The sequence below is a fragment of the Crinia signifera genome, chromosome 5 (genome assembly GCF_055691185.1).
Source record: "Crinia signifera chromosome 5, ASM5569118v1, whole genome shotgun sequence".
Classification (NCBI taxonomy): Eukaryota; Metazoa; Chordata; class Amphibia; order Anura; family Myobatrachidae; genus Crinia; species Crinia signifera.
This window is the reverse complement of record NC_139221.1, coordinates 265,912,637-265,924,742: the sequence shown is the minus strand read 5'-3', so window position 1 is coordinate 265,924,742 and position 12,106 is coordinate 265,912,637. Positions and strand designations below refer to the sequence as shown.

The window sequence follows — 12,106 nt, the reverse complement described above, 5'->3', positions numbered from 1 at the left end:
TGAGAGAGGACACCATGGAGGCACTGACTGGGCTTGGCTGCCGAGCTACTACAGTGCAGTCAGCCTGCCAGTGCTGCCTGTGTGCTCCGCTCTCCTACTCAGTCTCAGCGGGAATTCAGCGCAGCGGTGAAGACACCGGCGGGGTGGGATAAGGTGCGGCAGTGCTTTCCGCTCTCCTTCTCTCAGCACCGCCAGGAGGGGATGCGGGGTGGTACAGCGTACCCCCTTACTTGCACCACGGTCCACCCTAAAAAACGGCTGAGGCTGCTGCGCTCGCTCCCCTTGTCTCCGGCTCTGTCCCCTCCGCTGAGCGGGGAGCAGGTGACATGACCAATGTCTGTAGAAACGGCACCTGTAGAGGTGCCTCAGTGACAGCCATGGACGTGCTTTCTGCGTATATGAAAGCACGCCCCTGTCACTGAGGCAGATTTGATTGCCCAATCACATCTGCCTCAGCGACAGGGGTGTACTTTCATATACGCAGAAAGCACGTCCCTGTCACTGAGGCACCTCTACAGGTGCCGTTTCTACAGCTTTTTTGAATGGGCTTTTACAGCCCGGCGCTCGGATCCGCCCGCTGCCCGCCCCCTGTTTTGGACCCATAACATTGGCAGCAGGAGGCACCGCTCTCGGTGCCTCCTATGCCAGTAAAAAAAAGGGGGGGGGAGGTAAAAATGTATAATAATAAAAAGCATACACTTATGACAAATAATATGTGTCATAAGTATTTGTTTTGTATCATTTTGCTCATTAATGACAGGGGAGGCACTGCCTCCCCTGACTGCACGTCCCTGCTCTGGCGGTACAAGCTGGTGGCCCTTCCACTGTGATGTTCTCAATTACACGATTGGAGGCTCACAGGGGAGGTGTTTGAATGTCAAGAAAACGCTCCTCTGAGCAGCAGTTCAAGTTTCCTGCTCCTTCCAGGTGATGCAGCAGATGACGCTGCTAAAATGTCAGCTCCGCGAAACGCCAGTCAAGAAAATTTAAAGAAACCTATAATTTCATGTTTTTGTTGGTTTAACGGGGATAATCAGTGTTGCCAATCCGGCGAAATACGGCAAAAGTGCGTCACTTTTCACACAGAATAGATGAAATTTGCGTTCAATTTATTCAATCCGAAAATTGCAAAAGACGTGGAACCACATCTTTTTTTAGCGGAGACGGATGCTAATTTGGAAATTTTGCATCTGTTTCCACAAATTCAGATTTAGCTTTACAAAGAGCCGGTATCTACAGATGCAAATTCCGTCCCTTTCCTGGACGTAAATGTCCAGGATTGAATACTCAGCAGCTGCCTTTAACGATCAGTCCCACTGTATCAACTGCCGATCATAATGTATTCAAATTGTTTAACAATGGATTTGTAGGTACAGACAAAGCTTGTTTCCTTTCCCATGAGAGCAGAGCCCAGTTGCACATATGGCAGCAGCCACTGTATGCATGGAAACAGATTACAATACCTTTAAATTGAACATACTGAGAATGCATTTTGACAAGTGGACTAAACATAAAGGGCAAATACATTACATGAAATATTGCAATACGCAATGATATTCATGTTTTTCTTAATGTGACCATAACCGCACTGCTGTATATTATTTATAAACAGTCAGTGGCTGCCACTGGGTGAATACATCTTTCAGTGCACAGCAGTGCCCCAGTGTTTCCGGGGATTACTCATTGGCATATTTAGGGGAAGCCTGTAGCATCTTGTTATCCAATACAATGGACTTATTGCTAGTTCCTAATCATCCTTCTCCTTTCTGTTAGAATTGGTGACCATTATATAACACACATATAGAATTATTTAACTTTTTGGCCTGTACAGTATGTGTGAGAATTATAAATTGCCTTTTTGGAATTTTCCCTCTGAATGTCCAGTTTGCCCGAGACAGCAGACACAGAAATATGTGCAACATGTAAACAGTGTGTGAGCAAAACAACAGCTTCAGCGCTGGACATAAGGTGAAAGATAAAACAGATACGGGTGACATCCAGACAATGACAGACAATTAAACACCCTGAATTCAGCAGGGGCCACGCAGGGCCGAATTTTTGTCACTAGGCCTGTGCCTAGGGACAGCACCTATAATGGGCGGCAGCCACTGGCATAGCTACTTAACTACTTCTGGCGCACGCACGTCTCCCTGTCTGCCAGAGACACTCACCCCAGTCCACCCGGGATCACTCACCCCCCCCCCCCCTCACCACCCCCAAGCGCACCCGAAATCACTCTCTCCCCCCCCCCCCCTTCCCAGTCTGCCCAAGATCACTCCCCCAGCCAGCCCAAGATCACTCCTCCTCCACTCCCGCCGGAGTTCACTTCCCCAGCCCGTCCGAATTCACTCCCCTCCAGCCGGCCTGAGGTCACCCCCGCCCAGTCCACTGAAAAGTTTCCAGTGGAAACGCTCCCCTGTGCCAGCCGGATAAGACACCTCCAGCCTGCCGGAGACGCTCCCACCTGCACGCCGAAGATGCTCCCCCTCCCCTACAAATCTCCACTCATCTCCCCACGCAAGCTCCTTAGACAGATGGAGTGCCCTCTCCGCCCGGGCGCCACTAGGATGAAAGTTTCTGTAGGCCACCAACGGGACCCGCTCCAGGGGCACCCACCCTGTAGAGCAACAGGCCAGGTACTGTTTCTGTTCAGTGGGAGGGCCTCAGGTCCCTGTGTGTGTCAGTGTGCATGTACAGTTAGTGTGTTTGTGTATTTCAGTATGCCTCTATACCCTGTATAGTGTAGGTCAGTGTGCCCCAGACCCTGTACAGTGTATGTGTGCCCCTAGAACCTGTACAATGTATGTGTGTGTCCCTAGACCCTGGTACAGTATGTGTATATATATATATATATGTGTGTGTGTGTGTGTGTGCGTGTGTGTGTGTATGTCAGTGTGTCCCTAGACCCTATACAGTATATATGTGTGTGTCAGTGTGCCCCTAGACCCTGTACAGTATGTGTGTGTATGCTGGGATGTGTAGTTTCACAACAGCTGGAGGGCCACAGTTTGGACATGCCTGCTGTACAGTATATGTGTGTGTGTGTGTGTGTGTGTGTCACTGTACTCCTAGACCCTGTACAGTATATGTGTGTATGTCAGTAGTGTGCCCCTAGAAGATTCCTTTTCAAATGGACAAAACCATGCTGCACTGCAGGTGGGGCAGATATAAATTGTGCAGATAGAATTAGATTTGGGTGGGGTTTTAATTCAAAGTGAGATCTACAGTATATTGCAGTGTAAAAATAAAGCAGAAAAAAATAACTCATCCAAATCTAATTTGCTCTGCACATGTTACATCTGCCCCCCTGCAGTGCACATGGTTTTGTCCATTTGAGAAGGAATTTGCCTTTGCGAGTGAACCAGAATAAGGGCTAATGTGCTTCTCTGGCTATTACTGCAATGACAAAGATTAAGAGGAATTATTTATCTAATATGCAGGCCTTATACATTATCATAGAGGTGTACATCTACTAGAGATGCATGATTAATACGATGAGAAAAGCTATCATGTTTATAAGTAATCTCCATAGAATTGTTTCATGAAGTGGATAAACCATTTCAGAAAATACCTTTCATAGCAACACTGGATGTGATTGAGCGAATTGGGACCTGTATAAGACAAAGGATATTAATTAAAGCAAGGCACGGATCCAAAGTTTTGGAAATGCGTTGCTCTATCAGCATTTGCGGTGTCTGTGTTTTCAGCACAAGGGACCCAGCTTTAGAGAAAGCAGGGGTAGAGGTAACAGAAATAACTTGATAGCTTCCACCATCAAAAGTGGAACATAGATTGGTCCAGCCATTATTGGAATTTGGGCACATTTTGTATTGTTATTATGAAGACAATGGAGTTAATTCAGAGTTGGTCATTAATGGCAGCGTCTTTTTACCAAGTGGCAGTTTGAAAAAAGGCAAAATTCACAGGAGTTGTCTTGAGCTTAAAGACGCCCACAATGCCAGCTCCTGCTGCTGTACAAGAGGAAACTGCACCCGATTTAACGTCGCACATCTGAGAAACCCTCAACTTATTTTGGATATCCAGTGTAATAATGCTGAAACCAGTAAAGCCTCAACATGCCCAAAAAATGAAGCATGCACTCAGTTTCTGTAATGTTTCCTGTTGCTGCCCCAAAATGCCAGTGGCATTTGTTACTGCAATCAACAAAGCAATTCCAGATCTGCACATGGGCAGCGCAGCTTCTGCAAATAAAATATTCTAGATGTTTGTAAACTTCAGATGTGTATGGGTGTATGTGTGTGTATATATATATATATATATATATATATATATATATATATATATATATATATATATATTTATGTTTACGGTATGTGTGTGTTATACATACTCTTACCCTATTCACACAGTTTTCCCATTGTACAGTGTCATATTCCTTTTATCTGTGACTTTTTCCACTACTTTTGTTTTCCCTGGAACCGTGTCCTAATTAGTTTACACACCAAACTTGGTTCCATTCAAACTATAGGTAACTCTGAATAGAGGAAGTTAATTATGGCCATCCCATATCTATGATCATCTTGTTCCCATTTGAGGAATTAATGGATTTTTAACTTGTATTTGAAAACATGAATAATAAACCTGTTTAATGTCCATGATGGAGGGGCAAACTTAGACTAAGATTTAAATGAATTGACACCGATTACACAAAATACTCAGTGAATAAGAAAATGCACCAATTAAAACAGTTTCGTGAATCCAGCGGAATACAGTACCTCCTTATGGCCACTGTAAGAGCTTCTGGTGAACTGGCACAAGGACAAATGACTTCTTGTCGCAGGCCTTTACTTTGGAAGACATTTAGGAAAGCGTCACAAGAAGAAATAGACCCTGGGGAGAGAGAATGAGAGAAGGATGTGATGATAAACGGGTGAGAAATTTGGACAAGATGATTTAGAACTTTTTAAAAAGCAGCGAGGACGCTCTGAGTGGCTCATCTTTAGACTTGTCCTGTGGCACTAAAACACGCAAGAAAATAAACAACAAACCAGCAGCTCATTACTCTATGTGTATCTTATACAAGCCAAGCTGCCAACACATTTATCATTCAGTGAGAAGAACAAAACGCAACACTTGTAAAATATACAATAAAGATGACACTATATGTGATAAGAGGCAAAATTGAACTCAATAAAATACACATTGTGTGTGTGTATATGTGTGTGTGTGTGATATATATATATATATATATATATATATGATGTGACCATTGTTTGTGTTTTAATACAACGTTTTTCACTTTAACACCATGAGAGCTGCCGCCTTATATATATATATCTCTTATATATTTGGCTACATCTGTCACTCAAAGTGTGTCTGGAGCTGCAACGCTGGGTTGTGGACTTCCATCTTAATTTATGATTGTCATCACCTGTTTTAAACAGGGTAATTGATAAGAAAGGTGTTTAAGCACAGGTGATGGTAATCCATAAATTAAGAAGAAAGTCCAGAAACAGAGCAATGTGTCCCTCCTGGAGAGGGTCATGTTGGGAGGTATCCACCTCCCTCCCCCCCCCATTCACAGCATCCCCACGATTAAATGGCACATGCAAAACACTGACATGGCTATGGTCGACAATGAAAAAGGTTGACAAGATTTATTTTTCACTTTTTCAATGTTTTCATATTCATTCTCATGTGTCGAAATGGACACCAATGAAGTGCCACACTTATGTCAACATTTACATGTGTTGACCTTTCTGTGTTGATTTTTTCTTGTGGCGATTCGCGGCACCCCCCGCGACCCCCCTCCCGCGATTTGCAGCACACCCCCCGCAATTCGCGGCACCCCCGGTGACTCCCGCGATTCGCGGCCCCACTTCGTGACACACCCCCCTCCTGCGATTCGCGGCACCCCGCGACCCCCCCTCCCACAATTCGCGCCAACCCCCCGGGCCCCCCCTCCCGCGGTTCACGGTGCCCCCCACGACCCCCCCTACCGCGATTCCCCACCCCTGACCCCCCCTCCTGTCATTGCGGCAACCCCCCGCCCCCGCGACCCACCCTCCCGCGATTCACTGCAACCCCCCGCGCCACCCCCTCCCACAATTCGCGGCACCCACACCCCCCCCCCCGCGCGCGACCCCCCCTCCCGCAATTCACGGCATCCACCCATGACCCCTCCTCCCGTGATTCGCGGACCCCCCTCACCTCCTCCCTCCCCCCCCACCCCCGCGCGCGATTCTAGGCAACTTCAGGATTAAATGGCACATGCAAAACACTGGCATGGCTATGGTCGACAATGAAAAAGGTTGACATGAGTTTTTGAAGATTTATTTTTCTTTTTTGAATGTTTTCATATTCATTCTCATGTGTCGACATGGACACTTATGTCAACATTTACATGTGTTGAACTTTCTGTGTTGATTTTTTCTTGTGGCGATTCGCGCCACCCCCCCGTGACCCCCCTCCCGCGATTTGCAGCACACCCCCCCGCAATTCGCGGCACCCCCGGTGACTCCCGCGATTCGCGGCCCCACCCCGTGACACCCCACCCCTCCTGCGATTCGCGGCACCCCGCGACCCCCCTCCCACGATTTGCGCCGGGCCCCCCCTCCCGTGGTTCACGGTGCCCCCCCCGACCCCCCCTACCGCGATTCCCCACCCCTGACCCCCCCTCCTGTCATTGCGGCAACCACCCGCGACCCACCCTCCCGCGATTCACTTCAAACCCCTGCGCCCCCCCCTCCCAGAAATCGCGGCACCCACACCTCCCCCCGCGACCCCCCCTCCCGCAATTCACGGCATCCACCCACGACCCCTCCTCCCGTGATTCGCGGACACCCCTCACCCCCTCCCTCCCCCCCCCACCCCCGCGCGCGATTCACGGCAACCCCAGGATTAAATGGCACATGCAAAACACTGGCACGGCTATGGTCGACAATGAAAAAGGTAGACATGAGTTTTTGAAGATTTATTTTTCTTTTTTGGAATGTTTTCATATTCATTCTCATGTGTCGACATGGACACCGATGAAGTGCCACACTTATGTCAACATTTACATGTGTTGAACTTTCTGTGTTGATTTTTTCTTGTAGCAATTTTTTTCCAGTGACAACTATGAACTATGTGCACGTCAACCTACACATCATCAACCAATTCTTTGTATAATATATAACACCTGTTCTGTTTTACTGTAGGTGTTTTAAGTCAGACCTTTTACTGCTACTATTACTGTTTATGTAAATGCATTCTGAATGACAGCAACATCCTACCATCCTTCTACAAGAATATATAACCAACTAGGTGATTCATCGCGCCCCGTGCCTCCCCCTCCCGCAATTCACGGACCCCCCACGCACCCCCCCTCCCGCAATTCGCAACCCCCCCTCGCGCAATTCACGCCCCCTCCCACGCTTTGCGGACCCCCGCCCTCTCCCGCGATTCGCCGACACCTGCGCCCCCCCTCCCTTGATTCACGGCACCCCCCGCGCCCCTCCCGCAATTCACGTCAACCCTAAGCCCCTCTTTAGTCCCCCGTATACTCACACACCCCTATCACTACCCAGCTTCCTGCTCTCCTGAACCGTAACTTCAACCACTGGGGAGTCGCTGACGCTGTTTTTCCCACATGCCCCTATCATGCCTCATAGCCCAGCCTCCTGCTCTCATGCACCCGAACTCCCACCCAGTAGGAGGAGACACTGACTAAGGGCCACCATCCTGTACTGCCACGCTGGACCCTCACCCACTGGCAGAAGCTGCACAGTATCTCCCACCCTCCTCTTTAGTCCCCCTTATGCCCACACACCCCTATCACTACCCAGCCTCCTGTTTTCCTGTGTCGTGACCTCTGCCAGTGGGGAGCCGCTGACTCAGAAACACCCTACTATACTATTGCACACACACAGCTAAACAACATGCACACACAGCCCCCCCACACCCACAAATGTCACTGTACCATCCACACTATCAATGTACATCTTACTCTGTAACCGCTTTTTAATTAAACAAAACAATACACACCCCCTTCCACATCATATGCTCTCTATTTAACACATTTCACCTATAACTCAAGTTGCAATACAGGCCATCTTTCATACAATTCTAACCATCTTTCTCATATGCAAATGTTCACAAATTAAGGGGGCGCAGCCCCTTACGACGGTGTGAAGAGCGCCCGTAGGGCGCGATGAATCACCTAGTATATATATATATATATATATATATATATATATATATATACTTGTGTAATAGCACAGCGCCCGTTACGTAGTTAGCGTAGCATCCCTATCAGAATCAGCGCAGTGTCCGCGCGGCCAGCGTAGTCAGTCAGATTCAGCGTAGTGTTACCGTGGCCAGCACAGTCAGTCAGCATTACGCAGTTACCCTAGTGCATGGGTCTTCAAACTGTGGCCCTCCAGATGTTGTAGGCATGCCCTGACAGTTTTGGCATGCTTTTATAGGAAAAAATGTGGCAATGCATGTTGGAACATGTAGTTTCACAACACCTGGAGGGCCACAGTTTGAAGACCCATGCCCTAGTCAGTCAGAGGTGAAGTGACTGCATTTTTTCTGATGCTGTTAATTATTGTACTTTAAGTTGCTTTCTTCTTCTTATTATTATTATTATTATTATTATTATTATTATGATGATCAACTAAAATCCAGTTACCAGTTAACACATGTCATCATTACTGTCTCAGATGAATGACATGGCAGGTGTGAATGTGTTCCTGAAACACCCCCACTATCCACGCCATCCCGAAGCGTGGCGAGCGCAGACGTCCTCCCGACCTTTTCATACCCCCATTATTCACATCGGTGTGGAGTCGATCTTATGAAGTGTGGCGAGCGCAGCAAGCCACTGAGCCCAAAGCGGTGGGAGCACAGCGAGGGAACGCGGATTACTTTACATGTATTCCACGTTCGCTCGCCAAACTTTTAAAATCAACTCCACGCCGATGTGGATAGTGGGGGTATGAAAAGGTTGGGAGGTTGAAAAGGTTGGGAGGACGCGTAACGCGTTACAGATGTGTCCTAGTACATCTAGCCACCTTTTGCATTAAGAAGCCCTTCTAGTTGCACCATGCTAATTTTAAAAGTTTGGCGAGCGAACGTGGAATACATGTAAAGTAATCCGCGTTCCCTCGCTGTGCTCCCACCGCTTTGGGCTCAGTGGCTTGCTGCGCTCGCCACACTTCATAAGATCGACTCCACACCGATGTGAATAATGGGGGTATGAAAAGGTCGGGAGGACGTCTGCGCTCGCCACGCTTCGGGATGGCGTGGATAGTGGGGGTGTTTCAGGAACACATTCACACCTGCCATGTCATTCATCTGAGACAGTAATGATGACATGTGTTAACTGGTAACTGGATTTTAGTTGATCATAATAATAATAAATACAAATTTATGTAGGAGGGTACAGAAAAGAAACAGGGAGACAGAGAACCAATTAACCGGGAATGCTTACATATGTATAATCAGAGAAAAAATATAAAGAACACAAAATTGTCAAGGTCAAGACATTGGAGAGAATTCAATTATGTGCCAGAATATTTGACTGTTGAAAAATCTGGCACAGTCAAAAAACACATGGATCAGTTTGTTTGAGTATTTTATTATTCAAAGCTTTGCATTAGCGAAAGATGTCTGAAAACATCTGCAATTGAATAGTAAATTTAATTTGTTTTCAACTAACCAAAAAAAATAGACTTAATTGAAAACTTTACGCCTTCACCATCAGTCACAAATTCATGCCAGGCAAACCATTTAATGAGTAGCCAAGGACAAACATTACATAAACTCAGTCTCCATTGTGTAATGGAAGTGAACCTTATGAATTACTTTGGAGTTGGGCTACGGTAGCATGTGCCACTATACAAATATTACTTAATACCTATCAAATGTATATGGGGACAACATCTGGGAATATGAGTAATAAAAACTTTACAAATTAGGAGAAAAAACTCTTGCCACAAATTATGTTAAGAAGGGCAGGCCCTTCGGCCACCTTTATACATAACTAGTGTTCATTCTAGCACCTGCTATCTTTGAAAATCCATGTAGTTCCTCTTCCCTGCCTGGGGTGTCGCTGTCTGCTGTGGTGTTTCTAGCACAGGTCTGGTTTTCATATCAGTGCTGATATACAGACCACACTGTGCTAGAATCACTACAGCAGACAGCGACACCCCAGGCAGGGAAGAGAAACTACATGGATTTTCAAAGATAGCGGGTGCTAGAATGAACACTACATAACATATGGCACTGTTCCAGGATAAAACATTTCTGGTACAAGGTCCATAACTTGATACAAACTATTACAAACCCAAACTTATGTTTTCATGGAGAACATTGTTGTTGGCCGAATTCGCACCATGGCTTCCAGACATGATCCAGGCTAAACAACTAGCCCTCCTAACCACAATTACTACCTTAGCCAGATCATTGGTATTAAGACAATGGTTGGAAAAGAGGAGTCCGACTATTGAGATGTTGAAGACCGAACTAGTGTTGTACTTACATTTTGATAGACGGGCTGCTTGTTATGATATCGAAAAGGGGGTGGAAAAATGTAACAATAAATGAGGATTGTACCTAGCATATTTGCCAGAGGAGGTCTCTAGATCGGTTATGAAAATATTTGAAAATACCACAAGGACTCTCACAAAAAATCTCTCTATATAATCGTTAGATCTATTGCTTATGATTTTTTTATTCTTTTTATTATCTTGAGTCCGAGTCGCCCCCCCCCCCCCATCCCTTATAAAATAAAAACCATAACCATTTATCATATTGTTAAGATGATATACTTTATTGCTGACTCACGTGTAAGAATTATATGTTATGTACATCATCTTTAGTTTCCACATTAACAATAACATTTTTTACAAGGCCCAAACAATATGATAAACATGGCCTACCTAGCCACAATTACACCAACAATATTTTGAAAAAGAAGGCCAAACATACTGTATGTATTCTAATGTATTCTAATGGGTGTTAAATATTACCTATGGATTAATGTTATATGCATTTCATAGTGGTTCAGACTTTGGGACATACAAAAAGACGTGACAAATTTTTTCCCAGTGTAGATAGAAGTCGGCCCATCTGTAAAAATGCTCCTTGCCTAGAAAGATTTCCATCACTGTAAATTGCAGCAGTGTTGGGGTGGATTCACCCATGATGGAATGCAGTGTTATTGTTATACACAAGACAGCTTGTCACAGTGCTGCTGTGAGTAGAAAAACTGCAGGAATACAACTGGATCTGCAATAAATGTTGCAGCTCTGAGGTGCTCTTCTCTAGGTGACGCCGTCTCTTTAATGAAAGCCCAGATTATGCACATTTTGTATGTTTAGATCCATTATTTTCCTGCTGTATGTATACAAAGTGCTGACAGCTCAAGGTGTAGGCTTTTCATTGTCCTAGGTCTTGCTGCTAACCTGGTATGCTTACAGCATAAGTTCCCCTGATGTCTACAGAATATATGATTTTTATTATTTTATTTTATTATTATTACACTATGCTGAAATAATCATAACATACTGTACACTATAACGTACTATCAAAGGATCTGGGAAAACTGCAGGAGCCACAGCATTTGAACATATTGAATGCTATTAGGAAATTAATTAGTGTAAATGGCTTGAAACCTAATTAACACTGAAAGAGGTTGGCCTCTTTAATTACATTGGTGTCAGTATGACAGGGACTCCTAATCCCTTCTGTTATAACTATAAAGAGTCCCTTTATTTGTGTTCTTCTGTATGTTCTGTGTCTTGCAATTCCATACCTCCCAACTTTGTAGCTGCAGAAATAGGGACTCTCGCGAGCGTCCAAAAGGGGGTGCGGCTTATGTAAATGAGGGGCGTGGCTTATGCAAATGAGCTGTGTCCCCGTTTTCGGCCGGGAATAGACGCTGTGCGCATGCGCACAGCGTCTATTCTGTCAAATTGGGGGGGCTCCCAACTGCCCCCCCCCCCCCCGCAGCGGGACACCTCCGGCCGCGGGTGGGACAGCGGGACAGGACCCGGTAATCGGGACTGTCCCGCTGAAATCGTGAGTGTTGGGAGGTATGCAATTCTGTACAAGATTTGTGTGAGTTATGTTGTTTCTGTAAATACTGCCTGTTTTATTT

At 45.8% G+C, this 12,106-nt stretch overlaps 1 protein-coding gene across 7 annotated transcripts in view; it reads right to left on the bottom strand.

The window, feature by feature from the left end:
• DIP2C (DIP2 acetate--CoA ligase C (putative)) overlaps window positions 1-12,106 on the bottom strand; it is a 420,633-nt gene that overhangs the window by 105,719 nt on the left and 302,808 nt on the right. For all 7 annotated transcript variants that reach the window (XM_083188980.1, XM_083188979.1, XM_083188978.1 and 4 more), the window contains one exon: window positions 4,737-4,851. In XM_083188980.1, coding sequence (XP_083045106.1) covers window positions 4,737-4,851 — 115 coding nt within the window. The remainder of the gene's footprint in view (window positions 1-4,736; window positions 4,852-12,106) is intronic.